At 34.6% G+C, this 23,346-nt stretch overlaps 1 protein-coding gene across 1 annotated transcript; it reads left to right on the top strand.

Annotated features, from left to right (window-relative positions):
• Positions 1–14,367: 14,367 nt before the first annotated feature.
• LOC140956469 (vesicle-associated membrane protein 721-like) lies at positions 14,368–17,144 on the top strand. Its single transcript, XM_073413213.1, has 5 exons — positions 14,368–14,704; positions 15,984–16,125; positions 16,224–16,344; positions 16,477–16,539; positions 16,615–17,144. The coding sequence occupies exons 1-5, from the start codon at positions 14,515–14,517 to the stop codon at positions 16,759–16,761; spliced, it is 663 nt and encodes a 220-aa protein (XP_073269314.1). The 5' UTR covers positions 14,368–14,514; the 3' UTR covers positions 16,762–17,144.
• Positions 17,145–23,346: the final 6,202 nt, after the last annotated feature.

Genomic DNA, 23,346 nt, shown 5'->3' with positions numbered 1-23,346 from the left:
AGTTTCTTTTAAAATATTTATGGATTTTTATGAGGAAACGATAACATTAAAATATATGTTGCATGCTTGTTTTTTTTAAAGAAAAGGATATTAAATGCATGATTTTTATAAAGTGATGATAATATGAAACGTTGAAGGAAGTGAAGTAATTGTGACTAATACGATGATATGTTGGAAATGTCGTGAGGGTGATGGTCCCAATGGGAGCACGACGATCGTGTTTTCTTGGATACGGATATGTATATGTATACGATAATATGTTAACACGTAAGGCCAAGGCCCAGTTGACCGGTGAGAGTGTTGCTGGTGTCCCCGCCGCCCAGTACTGTGGTTACATGTAGATGGATCCATCGCCCAACACGTAGACGTAGACGTAGATGAACACGAAAGTCACAATTAACGATCTGAATTCAACGAAAAGAAAACGGAATACTTATATGTTGATGATAATATGAATATGTTGAGGATGACATGAATATGTTTATGAAAATTTTTATGTAAAATGATCATGAAAATGTTTTTAAAGTTTATGCATCATGAAAAGGTTCACGAAAATGTTCATGTTTAAAGTTTATGCATCTTAATGAAAACGATATTTTAAGTACAATTATTTTTCACTGTTGCGGGTGGTTTTATACGTATTACTTGTTATCAAGAATATGACGTGTTGAGTCTTTAGACTCACTAGGTGTGATTGATGCAGGTGTTTATGATAAAAATGTTATGGGAGGTCTTGATGGTTGACCTGACTGGACTGAAGGTGCACACGACCCGAGGACCAGCGCTTCTAGCTTTCCGCATTTACGATTACGATTTATGTTAAAGATTTTTACGACTTTTTATTTATGCTTTTGAGTGAATTTTTGAGAGATTATAGTATGGGCTGTATTTCTCAAATATATAGTTGGTTGTGTTTATTTTAAAATGATGTCCAAAATATTTTATGTAATTTTTGTGGTTCGGCCGATGCTAGGGAGGTTTAAAAAAGAAAAAAAAATTCTAGTACATTTTAAGAAAAAGAAAGGCAGACGTTTCATTTCACCTTCAGTTGGTGATACCCTGATCGAAGATCTATCTTAGAGAACACTTCAGCTCCCTGCAACTGATCGAACAAGTCCTCGATCCTTGGAAGTGGGTATTTGTTCTTGCTCGTTACCTTGTTCAGCTCTCGGTAATCGATACACAGCCTCATGCTCCCATCTTTCTTCTTCACAAAGAGCACTGGCGCGCCCCATGGTGAGAAACTAGGGCGAATAAATTTCTTGTCCAGAAGCTCCTGAATCTGCTGCTTGAGTTCTAACATCTCAGCTGAAGCTAATCTGTATGGTGCCTTGGAGATTGGCACTGTGCCTGGCATGAGATCAATGGAAAACTCAACCTCTCTATCTGGTGTAAGACCTGTGACGTCGTCAGGAAAGACGTCTGGGAAGTCTCTGACTACCGGCACATCTGCTATGGATGGAGTGGGCATATCAGGCGTTGAAATGACACTGGCTAAGAAAGCCTAACACCCCTTGGAAATCAGTCTCTTCGCCTGCATGCAGGAAATCATGCGAGGGAAGCTTCTCCATCTGGCTGGTTCAAATATGAACTGTTCCATGCCCAGCGGCCTAACCAATACTGATCTTTTCTGGAAGTCAATCAAAACCCTATTCTTTGTCAGCCAGTCCATTCCCAAAATAATGTTGAACTCTGGCGTCGGCAGTAGAATCAAATCTGCATATACTAGATGGCCCTGCAATTCCAGATCGATATCTCTGATCATGCTAGTTGCTAACAACTCTTCCCCGGATGGGACTGTCACCGAAAAAATCATGTCTAGGCCAATGGACTTGATGTCCAGATGATTAGCAAAAGTCTCCGATATAAAGGAGTGAGTGGCTCCTGAATCTATCAGTGTCGTTGTGGCTAATCTCTTTATGAAAATATTTCCTGAGAGACGTTAGCACAACAAACTAACTTATATCCCAAAATTACTAACATTAACCTCAAACATAGCAGAAAATTACTATTTCAAATCACTCAAAATATTACTAGCACCTTAACAATCCCAAATAAAATCCACATGCAAGGCAAAATAATACTGAACTTGGGTAGAAAAGGTTTACCGGTCAGCAAAGTCGTGTCTGGATTCGCCTCTTGTGCATGCATGGCGAATACTCTGCCCTGAGTCGGCTGCTTCCACTGTGGGCACTCCTTTAGCATGTGGTCACTGGCTCCACACTTGAAGCACTTGCCTGATCCATATAAGCATTGCCCTGGATGCTGGCAGTTGCACTTAGGACATACTTGGAAAATTACGGGCTTCTGAGGTGTCCCTTGCTGCTGAATTGGACCCTTGCCCTTCGGCGGTCCCTGATAAGGTTTCTTCCTTGGTGGCCCTTGGTACGGCCTCTTGTGCTGGGGTCGCTGATGCTGATGCTGTGTGTGAGGCCCGGGGCCGAAGAGGGCGGGGGGTGATCGCCGGTGCCATCAGTTGCACGGACAATGAGCGGCTCCTGGCAGGCTTCTAGGTGGAGGGAACATGAATGAACCGATCCCACACGGGAATGAGAGGGATTCCGAGACTGTTCAATGTAATGGACTGTACAGTTGAAGAGGGCTTAAAAGATTTGATTTGTACTACTCATATCACGAAGGTGCATCTTCTTTTCGGTAGCTCATCACATAAGAACTCCAAAGTTAAGCGTGCTTGACTTGGGGCAATTTTGGGATGGGTGACCTCCTGGGAAGTTTCCCAGGGTGCGTGTGAGTGAGGACATAAGCACGCTGGAAAGACTCGTCTTGGTACAGTGAGGACAGTCGTCGAATCTGGGGCGTTACACTGTGGCTGTTGGTGCGGTGGTGCCTGGTAGGGCCTCTTGCCCAACCTGACCCTATCAGCATCGGTCAGTTCCATAAAATCAAAGATTACCTCGATGGACTTAATCCATCCTTCCGCTATCATCGGGGTAGTGGTACCCGAGAACTCCTTTGGACTCATCCTTCTGACCCTCTCGTAGACAGCCTCAGGCCTGGGCCTCTCCCCTGCACCCACTGCTGCAGCCTGGTTCCCCGCAAACTGCGCGAAGAACTGCGTCATACCTGCAAGCATCTGCGCCTGCATATCCGGAGGTGGACGAGGAGGAGTGACCCTCTCCTCATCACGATGCTCTGTGTTCTCATCCCTAACTTCCCGGTTAATCACACGTCTGGGAGGCATACTGGTCCAACAATTTACCCAACACGTAAACCCAATATGCATGAATAGAATAACAATATCATAAGATGCACGAAATCTAAACTTAAAACATTGACATGCTGAAATCATGATTCAATGCTTACTACATACATAATGCAAAACTTTAAAACTTACAGACTTGAGGTGTGACTTCGTGAGCTTCTTGCGACTAGCAGTAGGCGTAACCCTTTACAAGAACACAGCTCTGATACCAACTGTAACGTACCGTACTTTCATACTTAAAATTTACGGAAATATTAAAAATTTTCTTAAACATAAAATAACCTTCAAAATTTGCCATAAAATATCTCAACCAAGTCCCCCATAAGACATGATTGTTCAAAATAACTACAATAAAATTTGCTAACAAAAGGTTTGCTCAAAGTGTTTCCATCAGAATGTGAAATCAGAGTAATTTAACTTTTGCATAAAACTTAAACATGGCGGTCCTCGGGTTAAGCCAACCACTCAGTCCAAGCCTGCTCCTCGGTCGCCACCTCCTGTCTTCTCATCAACATACTCACCTGCATCGATCAAGTCTAGTGAATCTAAAGACTCAACACATATAAACTGGAAGTAGCGAATACTACGTGATAAAACCACATGCAACTTCAAAATAGAACATACATACTGAAAACTTGAACGTGCGTATTAAAACTTGAACATACGTACATACATACTTAGACGTGCCATAACTTAAACTTTTCATAAACGTGTTGCATACTTGAACATACATAGCTTCATCATTTTTGCGTAGAGAATGTTTCAAAGCAAGTGACCCATAACATAATTCGCCTGATCAGACTAAACCACAGTACTGGGCTGACAGGGACGTATCCACTGCCACATACATGAGATCCCCGTTCATAATTTAACGGGCTGGTTGGTCCCCATTCATAATTTAACGCTTTCCAACCTCGATCTAACCCGTTCATAATTTAACGGGCGGATTGGTTCCCGTTCATAATTTAACGCTTTCCAATCCTAAACATAATTTGGTCACAAGACATTTAGCATATCTCAAAAATTAAAAATATTTTCTTGCACGTCATACATACTTACTTGGCGTTGAGGGATTCGTTGGATTTCTCTTGGGGCCGCTGCTGCACATACTAAATGAATTTCAACACTAATTTGCATAAATTAGACGTAGGTACTCGAGCTCACCACCGAAGTGCAGCTTATGTCATTCTAGATCACTCGGGACTTGACCTCGTTTAATCATACGAACCATGACATTAAACCCCGAAACAAACTCTAAGGTGTCGTGTGAACATGTCCCAACCATAAAAGACTTGAACTCACTATTAGAACTTGAAAAAGAGAAAGAACGAAAATATTTTTACACATGGGGCCGCGCTCGGGCGGTAAAACTTTACCGCTCGAGCGCCAGGTCTACTGGAAAGAACACTCGGACAGAAAGGGTGGCGCTCGGGCGGTCAAAAGTTACAGCTCGGGCGCCGAGCAAACTGGACTCCCCGACTCAGAAACTTGTACTCTCCAATTCCGATTACACGTACAGTGAACAACGCCTCTAGACTCATCCTAGGACACTATGATCCAAACTCGACTCCATAAAAATGTCCCAAACGTTCCCAAAGAAGCTACGCACCACACGCAACGCGATAACTCTCATAACTCGAATTTTGACACCAAAATAGTTTTCACGACTACTCGTTCTCCCAAATGCCTAACGACGCGAACCAAAATGTCAATTACCATCCCAACATCATTAACAACATACCTAACGCAGCAGCGATCACCCGTCAATCCCCAACGAAGCCTGCAACCACAAAACTTCAAGAACGCATCAATAACATAATTTTTCAAAAAAACACAGTTTGAGCAGTCTCACGAAAAACGCCATAACTCACTCAATATTTATTTAAATATTTTGAATTTTATATCAAATCGAAGGTATCAAAAAGTTCTACGATTTTTATGTTGAAAGTTTTCTCAGATTCACGACGGAAAAATCGCAGTATTTAAAAAAAACAGTAAAAACGAGTTTTCAGATCTAAAATCTATTTCAAAACTGATCTAAATCATTTTCCGCTCAAACGACGAACGTAACACATATATTTTACGCATAAAACAACGCAACACATAATATGACATGATCGATGCAGCAAAAGAAAGATTATACGTGCCTTTGATATTTAAAAATACCGAAATGACGATACCGAAGCGGAGATAGAAGCGAGGTTGATCCGGGACGAACGTGGTGCGATTTTCTTTGAAGAAAATTCGACAAAACTTTGCTGGAATTGAAGGGGATGGGGCGGCTGCAAGAACTTGTAGAACCCTAGGTTTTCTTTTCCAAAATATGAATGGATGGATGAGTATGTGTTTGTGTGTGTTGTGTGATACGTGTATGTGTGTGTGTAGAGTGTGTGTGCGTGTGTTAGAATTATGTAGGGAGTGATTTTTGCTTAATTAAACCATTAACCATGCTAATCAATATACTAATTAAAATGTTACTCAATTAACCAATTAATTAAAATACTATCCCTACTAACCTTTAAATAAAATCCCCTAATTAAAAATAACACAAACAAAATGCTAACTTTAAAAGTTTTAAATTCTTAAATCACTAAATAAATAAATTAGACTTTAAAATACTAATAACTTAATAAATTGGTTAAAATGCCCCATTCATAACTTAAAATAAAATACCACGTTTAAAATCGCCAAAATCGTCACCGGTCTCTTTTCCTCACTTCCGCCTCGAATAATCGCCTGAAACATGAAACTCGAAAGACATTTTAACGTGCATCACAATAAAAATGACTAATTTAAAATAATACATTTAAATAAATTATGCATGGCTAAGAAAATCATTTTAAATTAAATAACTGATTTAACAAATAAATAATGCATGGGTTTTACGTGTACGAATTTGGGCTCTACAGTGTATGTCAGTATATGAGCTCTCTTAACTCAAATGAACACTTCTGAAACAAAATTTTGAGCCTACGTATCTAAATTGCGTATCAAAATTGCAATAGTTTCAGAAAACCGATCTTTTAATTTTTTTTCAAAACAAGATTGAAGCCATAACGTAAAAGTAATTTTTGTGATTTCATAATGTTGAATTTTAATTTTAATTTTTTAAAATTTCAAACATCTAATTTGTATGTAAATATACATATTTTTTAAAAAATCGTTATAATTAAAATATATATTTCTTATTTTAATTGTCTTTCAAGATTTCAGAGCTCTTGATTAGTTCAATCTATTCAGACAAGTGCATTAGAAGATCAAGTCGTTATGGCAAGAAGACAAGCTGCATAATGTTTGAACTCTAGTTGCAAGATGCATATGAAAAACTAACTGGCAGTACATGTGTTTAAACCCATTGAAGATCTAACAGCACTCCACCAGCCAGAAATAAGTTTGTTTCTCTTGAAAACTTGTAGGGCGTGTCAGGCACGTGATCGTGCCAAATGTGAAATGATCTGACTTCTTTTATTAAGCGTTGTGTGTCCCGATTCAACCGTTAATTCTAATATCTCGGTATGACTTCAAAGCTAAAAATATAAACTGGGGAGAGAGAATCCATGAACAATATCAAATTTAATTATATTATTATGAACTCGAACAACATTTTTTACAAGAAAGTTGGAGGAATATGCAAAATTCTGAAGAAACTAGAACGCTGGAAATTGAAAAATATACATATAAACTATGAGAGAAATTGAAGAAGCTTTGATGCTGTTTTTGTTGAATGTTTGTCGAGAGACTTTTTCTGCTTCTTCCTTTCAGTTTTTGTTCCACTCCACCGAGCAGTTACAGCCACCTTCCACGATCATCCATAATGGGTCATAGATCAACTTCTCCCATCGTGCTCACCAACTGACTTCTTTACTGGATTGTGAAATAGGGTTCTTATATTTAACGGACTTCCATTGCTGGTGAGCTTTACACAATTTGGGCTTTCCAGAATTTGGGCTCAACATAGTTATTCAAACAGGATATTGGAAGTCAAGTCATTCAACTTCTGACGTATTTAGAAAGATTACACAAGTATCCTACCAACTCCCAAATGACAGAAAGTTACCTATTTCGGACACTGTGTGTCAACTTTATGAGCTTAAAATCGCAAAAGCATAAGGAACATTAAATGAGAATTTAATGATACATACGACGACTGAAAGCGACATGTCCATTTTGTCCGGTAATAGTACAGATGATTGTTGGAAAACAAATCAGACCGTTAGAGCATTTCAACTACAAAAATACAAAACTTCTAAAGAGAGTGATCGCGATCGTTCTCACATAAACTAAACTATTCTCAAGCCTAAATTCTTTAAGATCTACAAACATCCATAAAAATACTTGTGTTATTTCTTTACACACTTTATATTTTTGTAAATCATATTTCTAATTGTTTCTTGCTTAAACTTTTAAATATAGTTCATCATTTGTCAAGTCGGACCGTTCCACGCTTATTCACATTTTAGTGGTTCAACTAATCTAGTTATTCAAAAAATATTTTTTAACAACCTAAAAACTGTTAAGAATGATACACATTTTAGATATTTTCTAAGATCCCCTATAAAATCTAATTTGATCCCAATAATATCTTCTCACTTCCAGTCACCGATGTATATCCAACAAGGGACAAACAATATGATAGGTTATTTCTGCTAAAAAAATGAATCAACTCAAATATTATATATTTTTAAACGTTTTAAATGTAATTAAAATATATTACATTGTCTATTACTTGTAGAGACAGACTCCTCAAATTATCTGTTAGTATCGCTTATGTAAGAAAAAGAAATATGTATATATGTTGAGATAACGCAAGAAAGAGAGACCATACATAAAATGCCCAATGAAAATATATNTAATAGTTTTAATATAATATCTTTTATCATATGAAAAATATTTAATAACAACAAATATTGTAACACAGAGAAAAATTAGTTCATATAGACAATATTACATGATTATTAAATATTATGGCCCATATGGACTCAATTCCCAAATACCGGAACGGATAGAATTGCATGCATCGGTCAATTCCACGCACCAACGAATTCGTACATCGCTGATACTTATTTTTTTGCGTGGAAACTCACTATCATCATCTTTTTATGCATATTCAATAAATTTTGAACTAACACAATAACTTAAAAACTACGTTAGTAAGATAAAACAAAACGATACTTTAAATTGAAGAATCAGAGTTAATATATTATGTGTTATAAATCTTATTGACCATATTAAATTCATAACAAACAAATAAAATGTGAATACTTTTCTTTTCAAGAATTAATTTCGATGTAATTCTTCTTCATATTTCCCTTATTTTTAAGAAGCAAATTTGAATTCTTTCTTGATGTAAGATTGTAGTGGAATTATTCATTACCCTTTTCCTTTCACTTTTGGCTTGCTTTTGAGGTTTTCCTTGTGCAGTCAACACAATAATATCACTCATCTTCATCAAGAACCTTCCTTCTACTTGAACACATATGGTCATCAAGTTGTTGATTGACCAATTTTCCTTATCTGCATTATATAAATTTTGAAAGGTCCATCTCTTTGTGGAAGAATGCATAAAATCAGTGTTTTTAAAATCCGATTGGACCGGTCAGTCTGACCGAGAACCTGTTTCGAACCGACTGGACCGACCGATTCAGTAGTATTATTTGAATTTTGAACTTTGTAAAAAAATATTGTTTTAGTAGTATATTAGCGCTTATTTTGATTTATTTTTTTGTTTAAAAAATATAGATATAATTATATTTAATTATATGATGTTTTTTATATTTGAAATTTTGATAAATATACATTTTATTATTATTTATATACACATTTAAGATCTCTAGAATTTAAAATATAATACATATTATATTACAGTATCTTGTTATATGATATAACAACTTTTCGATCTGTACATCCAGTTAAATCGGTCCAATCGGTTGAACTTTTTTAAAGGTAAACCGATTCGATCACTGGGTTATGAAAACAATGAATAAAAAGACTTGCACAAGAAAGTTATCATATATTTCTACCTCAAATGTTTTCAATCGAGCCTCTATATCCCCCATCTTCATGATATGCTCTCACACACTTTTCATACTGGTAAGCCTTAATTATGAGAATTCTGTTATCAGGGTGCTGACTTGTCCGAAGTTGCAAATTGTTCACTAATTTTTTTTAAGTAGTTCCTATACTTTTTCATATACCTCAATAGAATCACTGATACCAATAAAGTTTTTTTGCCTTTATGAACATAATGTAGAGGCGATTAGATAACTCTCCTTTTTCATAAAGTTCGACATCATTATATTCGATGGCTTCAGTTATAACAACTGGTTCGTATTTTCTTATGGCATAGTCAATTTTCATACACCCTAATTGAATGATTTAATTTTCTTCCGACCTTATGATTATCACCCATAAGCTCGAGAAGATCACATTGCATATCAGAGAAATTAGCCGGCTCTGCTGCATAAATTAAATAAACATACTTATTACATAAAATATCTTGAGGAAAATTTTATGTTTTACCGATGTAAATAATTGAAAACATTTATTAAAATTAAGCTTTTCTATTAGCTAAAGTTTTAATTCAGTTAGATGTAAAATAAAACTATCAAAATAATTTTTCTTAACTTTGTAAACAAATTAAGAAAAATTTAATTTGATATTTAACCATAATTAATCACATAATTTAATACATATCAATGTAAGATAAAATTTTTTATGTTCATATAATTAATTACAATTGATATATGTCCTTATGTGACACAAGTCCATTTAATGTATCATTTTTTTAGGCAAAAACTTGTGTGAGACGGTCTCACGGGTCGTATTTGTGAGACAAATCTCTTATTTGGGTTATCCATGAAAAAATATTATTTTTTATGCTAAGCGTATTACTTTTTATTGTGAATATGAGTAGGGTTGACCCGTCTCATGTGAGACGGTCTCACATGAGACCTACTCCTTTTTTATAATTAAGGGTGGTGTAATTAAACCTTAATTACTTAAAACTATATGATTCATTTGGAAAAAAAATTAACTTTACTTAATTCTTTGTATAATTACTTTCAATTACACAATTAATATTTTCCAAGACTATTTGAAAGAATGATAGATAGAGATAATGCCACTTTAAAAACCCAGCTCTTTGGATAGAACAAAGTTTTCAAAAAGGTCAGCGTCAAGTCAATACAATTTAAAATAGTCTATAAGAACTCAATCATATCGTAATTGTATATGTCACCTCATAATTATTATTTAATTTAATTACATATATTCTGAATCTTTATAAAACAAAATTTAATCAAAAAAAATATGGAATCTAAATATAATTTTAATATGAATAAGCTCATCATTGCATGTAAATAAAAATCAAGAATAATATTAAATTGCCTGCAGAATAAGGAAATAAATCACAATATTTAGCATACCACACCCAAAATATATCTTAAACAAGTAAATATCTATAATTTTGGAAATATAATATTTCTAAAGGCTCAAAATTAAAAATTTTGAGAAATTAAAAAATATTACAGCAGCCAAAACAATCCCTTAAATTGAAAATTCTTCAAATTTAAAAAATTCCCAATTTGAAACCCTAATTACGAAAAAACCCTAGGCCCAAAAATAAATCAACTCCATGTTACCTCTTTCGCCGAAATTTTTCAGTGGACGACGATCGCCGAAGGACTGCCAAATCCCGTCACACCTTCGCCACCATGCAATTGACCAACAAATTTTATTTATTTATTTTTAAATTGAAAATTGGACAGGTCGCGAATTCGTGTTCTACAATTAATTCCGACCAATCTATAGAGTGGGAAGACCAGTTATCACTAGAGATTGCAATGGGGCAGGACGGGGGCGGTTTTGCATCCCCATCTCCTTCCTCAAATTTCATCTCTACCTCCATACCTGTATCGATCCCCGTTTTTTCGAGTTCGGTTAATATATTTTATTATTAATATCATTATCAATGATAATATTAATAATAATATTATTATTATTAATATTTTAAAAATTAATAATCATATTATTATTTTATTAATATTTATCATATTATTATTTTTATTATTAATATTATTTTCGAAGCGAGTTTAGGGATGAGGACAATATTCTAATACCTGTTTCAAACTCGAAAAAATCGGAGATCCCTTTTTTGTTTCGGGTTTTCTCCGCAGGTCCTCAACTAATGGAGAAAATTGTCATATCTAATTATCACCTCCAATACGTCGTGCTCACTTGAACGACCTTTCACCTCAATCGCCACCTCCTACATGGTCGAAAATCACAATGGTTTTTTTTGGAAAAAATGGGTTAATTCGTGTAGAACATGCCATGATTTTCGGACAAAAATTCTAACAGTATCTTCTGGCCAGCGGTAAGTGGTGATGTGGACTTTTAGCCAATATCCATAATCTTTGGATCGGAGTTCCATACAACCACCAATTTTGTTGCTTTCAAATCTAGGTTTTTTTGTCCATTTTTTTTAATGATTTTCGAAAATTGCACAAAAATGAACAAAATAGGATTTTACAAAAAATTTCTAAATCGTATCAAACAGAGGTAATTGTGGCTTCTAACACTCCGGAAAAGATACGAATCGTATGGAGTAGGTCTCTTGTGAAACAGTCTCACGAATCTGATCAAACTTACCGATATTCACAATAAAATGTAATACTCTTAGCATAAAAAATAATATTTTTTCATGGATGATTTTAAACCAAACTCAATTTAATTCATCGGTGTTAACATTCTTAGAACACGAGCTATTGCAACTCATTGGAGAATATAATGTTCGAAATGCCTTCAAAGGGACTAGCACACTCGATCCTTCAATAACCACACAACGCTAAATAATATTCTTTTCACATGTATATTATCAATTCAAAAATAAGATTACAGATTAATCAATTGATGTATTTTAAAAAATTTACAGACATTCATACAAACACACATATATACACATGTAAAGATTAAATGATTTAACTTTTAAATAAGTATATTTAATTATTAATACAAATATTGAAAAACTAGTTCAAACTGAATATGTTATATATGTCAATTAATTATTTGTTCAAAGAAATTAATAAAAAATAATATGTTATAATTAAGTACAAAATTTATAAAATTCTATAAAAAAATTTCACAAAAGTCTATAAAAATCTTGCAAAAAAATTTACATAAATCCACATAAAATCTGTTTATAAATCTGTGAGAATCCATAAAAATCAATAAAAATATATTAAATCCATAAAAGTCAATAAAAATCTATCATTTGAAAAAGTCATTAAAAGTCATTAGAACTCTGAATTGAATACAACCCACTAAATCTTAATATATTCATATTTAATAAGGTAAGCTTTGATTTCTAAATAAAGTATTTCCAACAAAACAAACTAAAAATTGCCATCAAATTACAAAAATAACTTCATGGAGTGGGTCTCATGTGAGACCGTCTCACGGATCTTAATCTGTGAGACGGGTCAACCATACCCATATTCACAATAAAAAGTAATACTATTAGTATAAAAAGTAATACTTTTTCATGGATGACCCAAATAAGAGATCCGTCTCACAAATACGACCCGTGAGACCGTCTCACACAAGTTTTTGCCAACTTCATGATATCAAAAAGGTTTTTTGTATTCACCACCTTCCATGTATTTAATTAACTTCGCTTGCCATCATGCGAGTCGTAATTTTTTCACGCTATAAGTATCAAATACAATAACAAAAATATTAATTTTCTGTAAAAATATCATTTGTTTTTAATTATGTTATGAGAAAATATTGTATAATATATGCAAGTTTGAGTGAAAAATATTACTTTAATGTCAAACATTATTGTATAATAAATGATGATTTGAGTGAAAAGTATTATGATTTTATGTCAAAAGTATTAATTTTTCACTGCAGATATGAATCGAATCGATCTGTTTCATTGATAGATCCGTGTGATCGTTGCACGTGAGACCTACTTATAAAATAAATAAAGGATATGCGAATGCAAAAATCCCGATATTAAAATAACAAAAAAAATTGAAAATTAAAATTGTCATCAAATCATATTAATAACTTCATGCTATATTAATTAACATTAAAAAAAAGGAAATACCTCAAGAACTTCATCCTCTTGTCAAACAAAACATAAAATTCATGCCAATCTCCCTAGATTGTAGACATTCATCACTTCACTATCAGCAAAAAACAATGTATCATTTTATAAACCATCATTTCTTGAAATTTTCTTTACCATTTTTAGTTTGAATCACCTAAAATTAGGACTTTGCATGATCAAAATGATGAAAAATAACTGGGTTGGGCCGTTAGAGATTAAAATATGCAGGAAGCTTCAAATTACTTGGCCCAAATTACCTTCGGGCTGTTGACTTTAAGAATCCGATCCATTTGAAAAAAGGCCCGATCCAAATTTTTGGTTCACATGGACCAGCAGCCACTTAGCACTTTGATTATTCTAGAATATTGGTTTTGGACCAATTTTTTCATTACGCGAGTTTATATTTAATATTATCCAAAGATAATTTCTCTTACATTCCACTTAAAAGAGGGGCGGCAGCCAATATTGCAATTCTACGAGGTTCGTTTACGTTTTCAATGTCCACGTGTAAAATTTTATAACCTCAACAATGTAATTGAAACATGTTCTTAAAAGGTGTCTTTATCCGTCCATGGAAATTGTTCGAAGCTCAAGCTCGAGATCTCGTTTCAAATTTAATGTTTAAAAGATTGACAATATATTATGTTATTGGATAACTAATTAACCCAATAATTAGTGGATATTATATACCTTAACAATAATTCCATGTTGTAAGTTTATTATATATCTCAAAGTTTAATAAATACTTTTGGTATGTTGTCATACCAAATTTTTCCTTCCAAAATACTTTTATAAAAAAAATGATTTTTTAAAATAAAACAAAAATAACAAATTAGAAATTTAAGCATTAATTTTAAATAAAAATTTACTCAAACCTTATTATATTTCAAATATTTTTTTATATATAAATATTATAAAATATATTTTGGAATAATATTTGTTTTTTTATGACTCGAGAATTCAAACATCCTGTGGGAAAGTATACTTGTATATATTTGATTTGAAATGCAGAACAGTGACGCTTTCTTCGCATTCTCTCGGATTCCTCTCTCTTTCTACAAGCAAACCCACTTTGATTATCTTCTCTCTCTCTCTCTAATTTTCTCGTCTACGTTTCAAACACGAAATTATACCAAGAAAAAAAGAGGGTAGGGCCTAGGGTTTAGCGAGGAGAGAAATGGGGCAGCAGTCGTTGATCTACAGCTTCGTAGCGCGTGGAACTGTGATCCTGGCGGAGTACACCGAGTTTACGGGGAATTTCACCGGTATAGCGGCGCAGTGCCTTCAGAAACTTCCTTCTACTAACAATAAGTTCACCTACAACTGCGATGGTCACACCTTCAATTATCTTGTTGAGGATGGATTCAGTAAGCTTCCGCGTAGCTGATCTGTTTGTTCTTTTATTTGTTTTATTTTCGAATGTTTTTCTTTGGTTTTTAGTTCTCTCTTTGCTTGGGTATTAGGAGTGTTCATGATTCAGGGTGGGGTTTTCTAATATTCGGTTGTGTTTTCACTGTGAGTTAGTATTTAGGAGCTCAAATCTTTGTGGAATTTAATATTGATATTTTCATTTTCAAACTAGTTTCTTACATCGATGCTTTTAAATTTGACTTTTTAATTTTTAAAATTTGTAATTTAGTTTCAGTGGATGTTTTTTTTGTTTTTGATTTTTAAAAAATTGAGTCTATTGACGTATTTAGTTTAGGCAAACAGGTTGCATGAGCAGGAAGGGTCTTCAGTAAGCGAAACAAAACATTCTTGATTTATCTTACCGAATTAATGATCACGTTTTTTTGATTTTTGGTGAAGAAACTGACTCTTGTTGATCATCATGATCGGGGATTGGGTGTTTGATGGTTTAATCATTTAACAGTCACATTGTGTCTAGTCGTGGATTTGTAATGATCATGCATAGTACTCCTTGGTTTAGGACTTTAGGCCTGCACTTTTAGTTCAATGACTTCAATCCCTTGCTTGTGACTTTTTTTTTTACTCTATGCAAACTTTTGTACCTCTTAGGTTAGAATCTTATAAGGTTGATTATGAGAGCATTACATCACCGATCTTCTGTTTCACATTTTTGAGTTATGGTGGTATACTGGACCTGTAATCTGGGTGATGTAATTGACCCCTTTTTTTTGTATGAGAGGTTACATGAACTATAGATTAATGCAATGCTGCCCAATGTTTTAATCCGAAAACATTGTTTGTTGCAGTGAGCCAGTAATGTTCCACGACACATGCTAATGGACTCCTCCATGTTATATTTTTTTAGCTAATTAAGCAATAATACATGTTTGTTCCTCTTTGATTTTGAGTTTTTTGCTTTCGGGGGACTATAAATCTGACTGTATGTGTGATATAATCGAGAAGATCTTTTTGCACCAGTTTGCAGTTTGCATCAACTTAATGGATGCTTCCGGTGCAATGGTGGAAACTTTTAATTAGTTTGATTTAAGTTTTCATAGAATCAATTTATCCAAGGTTGTTTGGTATCTTTTACTTTTATCAGGAACTCTCATTCATGTGTACCGTTCAATATGTTCATGGTGTATGCAGCCTAGCTTGTTTGTGCGTGCTCTTTACTTTTCTTGTTTATCTTTACTTTGTTTTGTTGAACTAACAGTTTGTGGTTTTGAATAACAGCATATTGTGTTGTGGCTGTTGAATCCATTGGGAGACAGATTCCTATTGCATTTTTAGAGAGATTAAGGGAGGATTTTACCAAGAAATATAGTGGAGGGAAGGCTGCTACAGCTGTGGCCAACAGCCTGAACAGAGAGTTTGGGTATTATGTTTTTGCTTACCACTTTAATTTGTCTTTATTTCATTAGATTCATTCTTTTGTCAACCAGTATTTTTTTTAATTCAATGTTCACAACGTAGGCCCAAAATGAAGGAGCAAATGCAGTACTGTGTGGATCATCCAGAGGAGATCAGCAAGCTGGCAAAAGTGAAAGCTCAGGTTTCAGAAGTCAAAGGGGTGATGATGGAGAACATTGAAAAGGTGAAGCATTTTCAACATATCTGATTATTATGTTTTTTTTCAGAAAAGTTTTAATTCGTTATCAGATAATCGGAGATTATTCCGGGTCTCGATTAATCGTGTGACTTAACTGGAAGCTTTCCATGTCTGCAGGTTCTTGACCGTGGAGAGAAAATCGAGCTTCTGGTTGATAAAACTGAGAATCTTCGCTCTCAGGTATTTGAAATTGCCATCTGCCATTAATATCATCACTCTCAGGTGTGGAAAATAGTATTCTGATCTGTGTGACAGGCACAAGACTTTAGAGCCCAAGGAACCCAGATGAGGAGAAAGATGTGGCTGCAGAATATGAAGATAAAGCTGATTGTTCTGGGAATTATCATTGCCTTGATCCTCATAATAGTTTTATCGGTTTGCGGTGGATTCAAATGTCATTAGTATGTGTTTCATAAGCTGGTCATGCATGGCCGATGGTGTTGCCTCATAGCTTGTTTCCTACAAAAAATTTTGGTGACCTGTTTTGCCCTTATGGTATTAATTAAATTTCGTCAGACGATGTTTATATAGTCTGTACTTCAGAATCCTCTGAATATATCACTTTGAAGAGTCAGAAATGGTGCCATTGATGACACAGAGCTTTAACTTCCATGGTCACCCTCCCACCCCATAGATTAGGATCTCAAAGAAAAAAAAAGAAAAGAAACGGTGCCTGTGAGAGATTGAAATGTTCCGATTTGTTGCTCGGTTAAAGTTTACTGCAGATTGTGTATGGTGCTTGAGAGATATTTTCATTCGGCATTTAATAACCATGGATTCCCGGTCATACTCACATTTAGCATGTCTGTCGATTTCTCCGTAAATACGTGCGTAGCTTGGACTTGGAGAGGGCTAAAGTTTTAGGGATTTCATTTTAAATAGAGACACAAATATTGCATAGAATGTATTTGTTTGCAAGTGATTGAACAATCCATCCTGTCCCTCTAGATTGAAATACATTTGTGCTAAATGTTTTAATATCCAAGTTCATTTATTTAATTTCCCAAGTTCATTTATTACCATCGATATATGTGTGATAAAAGGCAGATTAGTTAGTGACGAACCCTTGTCATTTGTTTGGTGGTAAATTATCGTAAGATCCTCAAGCCCAAATTTAAATTTAAATTTAAATTTAAATTAGAATCAGTTCCATGTCGAGAGAGAATTTATTTGAATTGCTGTCACAATTTATTGCTCATGAATTAGTCAGAGGCACCTCTAATAACATAATTTCACATCTCATCCACGTGTGATAGATACACAAATCCTTGCTTTTTTCACAAATAACTTATCTCCTCTCTACATTGACTCCCAGTGTACGATTTTTCTCGCAGTTGCTAAGATTGTCGTTCTGGTGTATGATTGTCCCAAAAGTTCTTTGAACTTTGGATAAATTGTTTAGCTAGTTTTTCTCAATGTTTGGAAGAAGGTCATTATACAGAAGGAAATCAAGCCTTTTAGCCAATAATAATAAACAAGAAGTTTGATCTAAAAACTAATTTTGTAATTAATTTGGGGCAATTAATTAATCTGGTTCCGATCAATTAAGCATATGGGTGGAATACTGAAAAAAAACTCTGTTTGGCTACGAACCTACGTGCCTATGACTTCGTTTATCGGGAAATTCGCGCAACAGATGTTAGGATCTGAAATGTGGGTCAAAGAAATCAAAGTAGCTGTGCACAACATTTCCAACCCATGTTTAAGGTAGCGAGGCAACTGGGTTTGGTACATCAGCTCGAGGAACGTAGGGTGAAAATGAAGAAAAAAAGGAAGAAAGAACTCGCTCGAACACTCAACAAACAACAATTTTCTAAAATCTCTACAAATTTCATGACATATAATTTTAACTTTGTTACCAGATTTCACTATAAATCGTAGATCATCACCTCTAGTTTTTTTTCCCCCCAGTTTTCATCAAGTTTAATAAACTTTTATCTCCTTTTAGTTGTAAATTTATGTCTATTTTCAATCATAATGGCAATAAACTTTTATCTCCTTTTAGTTTAGTTTTCTACATTCAATGTTCAACAAAGGATATTAGAACGGCTAATCAAACTGAGGCTCACATATTGCTCGATTAGAAGTCATTGTTCTTCAATTTTTACATTTTTGGCACTCGTGCCTGAAACACTCACAAACCCGAATTTTTTGCAGACATATTTTGGCAAATCCCAATTAGGACAGTGTGGATGATCATTGCACTCCACGTCATGAAATAGAGGAAGAAACATGAGAAAAAATCCACCAATTCAGGAAACTAATGAAAAGACACCACTGGTTCAAACTGATGAGATTATAAATCCAAGTACGCAACAAAAGGCTTACGAGGAACCACCAACCCGAGCATATGCTACTGCTAACGCTCCAAGGGCAACTAGTTACCCCCATCCATTGCATATTGCACCAATTGTTGTAGATCATGATATGACTTAACAATAATTTCAATTACAGCCTCGAAGCCAAGTTAGCAACAAGTTCATTTTTGATATGGCCAAAATAAAGGAGATTTTCCATTTGCTCGGGAAGGAGAAGTTTGTCACATTTCCACCTGATCATCAAAAGCCAAATAATGAGCAACTGAAGGGGAAATAATACCTTAAGCATAAGGATGATAATGAGTTGAGTTTAAGCTCTGCCCGCATTAAATCTTCTTTGTTTTGAGAGAGTTTAAACCCTGTCAATAATGTTGCGGGACGGGTTTAGACCCGATCAATGAGTCTAGATATGGGTTCGAGACAATTAATGAGTTCAAGTTAATCCGCTCTAGTATATATTAAATATATAATTTATTGAATTTTTTTATATTTAATAATATTGCCTACCCAAATCTCTAACCCAGCTTCCCTAAAAACAGCTTACTCTTCTGCAACCGTTCGTTAGCATCTCTTTCTGTCCTAGCCTCTCACCGCTCCTTTTCAGCTGGATCGCCGTCGTGTGCTCCTATTTCTTTTATTTTAATAATATTTTATAAATTATTAATTTTGATATTTACTTTATTTGTATATTTATACAAGTTGCATATATAAAGATTTTAAAAATACTACAATAGAATAAATATGAGATTGTACGTATGATGACGATCATGAAATACATATCTTAGTTACAGTTTATTCTAAAAACGGTCATACTCGATTCAACATTCTAAAAGAAGGTTAAATATCGCTCGAGATCGAGAATAACATTTGTGATGTTGTGAAGTACGCTTCATCGGCAGGGAAATAGATATGTTCAAACATACAGATGAGTGATCATATGATGAGTTCACCCTCGAACTTTCCAAGTAGTTATAATTTATCGAAAATGTTATGGTTGTACACCATTATTCCATACGACTCGAGAAAACACTGAGGTTCTACCTGCTAGTGCTATACTTTGACTTGTTTAATGGATCCATGAGTCATAAAGTGGCGAGATTGAGTGCAGTGGCAACACACGTCCAATGCAATGTTGGGGATTCACCGGTCGTCTACGTGTATAGATATTCTATGTGATCTGATGAGTTAATAGTGCATGAAATCTCAGGGTAGAGTATGAGATGTATTTTAAGGTAAAGTGGTTCCTAGTTGCATATGCAATGCCATTATGATCACTCAAAGATATATAGCATCATTATCAAATTCATGTAAAATCTTCGATATACCAATAGTTGCAGATCCGATCAAGATATATGAGATGAAAGGACTCTACTGTACGTTAAACATAATATACTGGTTGTTGCAGGCATTATCAGTGATACCTAGAAAATCATGGGGCAATTCTACTAGAATCTCTTAACATGATTTGATGGGTGCCAAAAGAACCGAGTTGGACATTCTTATTATCAATGAGTTGATCCATAAAACGGGGCTAATTAAGGTAAGTCAGGATAAATGATAAATGTTATCCTAAATCACAATGAATTGTGAACCCACAGATAAGTCCGGATATTGATTTCTTTGTTCCTATTAAGATAGTCAAATTCAAAGAGCGAAATTTGACTACTGGAGTTTGATATGATCAAACACCATTTACTTATGAAGGAGTTTATTAGTGTATTCCATTGGTTGACTATGGAGAGAAATACCAAAACTGGTAGAAGCAGTTTTTAGAGTACAAATGTCTAATTGGTGTGTAAGGGTCCTAAAATTGGCAGTCACCCTGAAAGTGTTTAGTAGCTTGAAAATCAAATCACATATCATAATAATGAGCTATTTATAGTCGTCACAACAATGACATCTGTTACAGTAGGTTTCTAACAAGCCAATTTATGGCTTGAACTTTATTAACTCTTATGTTACTTTGTTTTAATAATATTTTACGTTTTATACATAATTACATTTACTTGATCTGTATACAAATACAATTAACATAGATATATACCTTGAATATACTATGCTATGATAAGGTCGTACATATGATGACGATCATGACACTCATTTAAAAGTTAATTTATATTCTAAACATATTCCTAATCGATTTAGCCGCCTAAAATCAGGTTAAATGTCATTTGAGCTCGAGATTAGAATCTATGATGTTATGTATCACACTTCATAGACAGGGATATGAAAATGTGCAATCATACATGATGAATGCTTATATGATATCACTGAACAAATGTATCATACTCGGACAATAATTAAAGGAGACTTGAAAATATTAATGACTAATGATAGATCGCAGTTTGGTTTCTTAGCTTTTGCCCTTACAATAACTGCTGAGATTGAAGGGGGGGAGATGAACCACTGACTTTTAAAGAAACTATCAATGGAAAGAACTCTGAAAGATGGTGGAGAGCAATGCAAGATGAAATGAGGTTACTTGGAAAGAACCAAACATGAGAATTGGTGGAAAAACCAAGTGGACAAAGAGTTGTTGGTTGCAAGTGGGTTTACAAGGTGAAGGAAGCTATTCCAGAAGTTGAGGCTGCAACGTTTAAAGGCAGGCTAGTGGCAAAAGGATTCACACAACTTGAATGAATAGATTACAATGAACTCCCATGTGATTCCATTCAGATGCTAATGTCATTGGCAGCCAAAGAAGACATGGAACTAGAACTTGATGTAAAAACGACATTCAAGCATGGTGAGTTGGAGGAGAAGATTTTTATGGCACAACATGTATGTTTCATTGAAGCAGGAGAGGAAAAAAAGGTGTGTCTGGAAAAAATCTTTATATGGTTTAAAACATTCCCCATGACAATGGTATTGAAGGTTTGATTCATTTGTGCTCAAGACTGGTTTCATCAGGAATGTATTTTCTAATTGTGTATATGATAAGAGAAGTGAAGATGAAGTTGGTATCTATTTATTACTTTATGTTGATGACATGTTGATTGCGTCTGAAAGCAAATCTGATAATGAGTTGGTAAAGGAACTACTAAGAGGTGAGTTTGAAATGAAGGATATGGAGAAGGCAAGTAAGATTCCTACGATGCAAATTAAAAGAAATCGAAGTGCTGGTTTGCTTTCCATTTCTCAGGGAAGTTACATCCATGAAGTGTTGAAGAGGTACATCATGGAAGAATCAAAACCAGTCCTAACTCTTTTAGCACAACACTTCAAACTATCACTTGAAGATTCACGAAAGCAGATGAAGCGACTGCATATATGGGGATGATTCCTTATGCAAATATTGTGGGTAGCCTAATGTACACTATGGTCTGTGTTCGTCTTGACCTAGCTCATGTTGTGAGCCTAGTAAGTCAATATATGAGTAGACCAGGAAAGAGTACTTGGGAGGTTATGAGTTGGATTTTTCGATATATCAGAGGAACAATCAATGTAGGACTGGTGTATGAGAGGAATGACGAGAATGCGAGGGCTGTAAATGGTTTTGTAGATGCTGATTTAGATGGTGTCTTTGTAACGCCCAGATTAAACGACTGTCCTCACTGTACCAATACGAGTCTTTCCAGCGTACTTATGTTCTCACTTACACGCACCCTAGGAAACTTCTCAGGAGGTCACCTATCCCAGAATTGCTCCAAGTCAAGCACGCTTAACTTTGAAGTTCTTATGTGATGAGCTATGCATCTTATTGGTATGAGTAGTACATATCAAATCTTTTAAGTCCTCTTCAGTCTTGACTCAAGGGAGTCATTTACATGATATGTGTTTAAGTATCATAAAAACATAGTAAGTTGGAAGTGCAATCTACAACATGTGGTGAATTTATCCACAATAGAGACTGAGTTTACTGCCTTGACAGAGGTCATAAAAGAAGTCAGTTGGATGAGTGGATGGGTGGAAAGTGGAAATGAAACAGGTGAAATCTTAGGTGTTTTGTGACAACCAAAGTTGAATACATCTAGCTAAGAACCAAGTATACCATGAAAGGACAAAACACAACCATGTCAAACTCTATTTTGTTAGGAATGTAATTGCAAGAGGGGAAGTGTGTGGAAAAAATTGGTACAGAGAAAAATCCGGCAGATATGATGAAGACTAAGGTGCTTCTGTTGGATCTCGATTTTTCTCGTGCCCAAAACGCAGCGGAAATTTTAAATTTTATTTTGACGTTCAAAATATTCTTTGGACACTCGTATGGTTTAAATAAATAAACATTCATAGGGAGTTGGTAATATACCTTTATTGAATCAATTCATTCGGCTCCAACTATTCCGGTGTTAGCGGATATAGCTCTTGTTGAAATTCCCTACGAACTTTCTTCGATCTCCTTCTTTAATCTTCGAATCAGGTCCGCGATCGGATTACTTGTTCTCGTTCTAACTTGCACTAGAAAGTATAGAAGATTTTTTCGTAGAGATAGAACACAATTTGGTTCAAAACCTTTTGAGAGCACAAAAATTGGAAGAGCCGAAAATTTTCTTGCAAAAGAATAATAATTTTCGAGAGCCTTTTATTTTTTATCTTGGAAGAGCCGAAAGAATTGTTTCTTTTTCCAAAACTTTCCACTGAATGCATGCATTTATTAAGGATAAAAAATCGTTAATTTTATACTAATAATTCCTTTACTTAATTAATCCAATTAATTAAGTTAATGAAA

This window comes from Primulina huaijiensis, chromosome 14 (genome assembly GCF_012295235.1).
Source record: "Primulina huaijiensis isolate GDHJ02 chromosome 14, ASM1229523v2, whole genome shotgun sequence".
In the NCBI taxonomy this organism is placed as follows: domain Eukaryota; kingdom Viridiplantae; phylum Streptophyta; class Magnoliopsida; order Lamiales; family Gesneriaceae; genus Primulina; species Primulina huaijiensis.
Note: the sequence above shows the minus strand (reverse complement) of the source record. Positions and strands in the feature narration are given on the sequence as shown.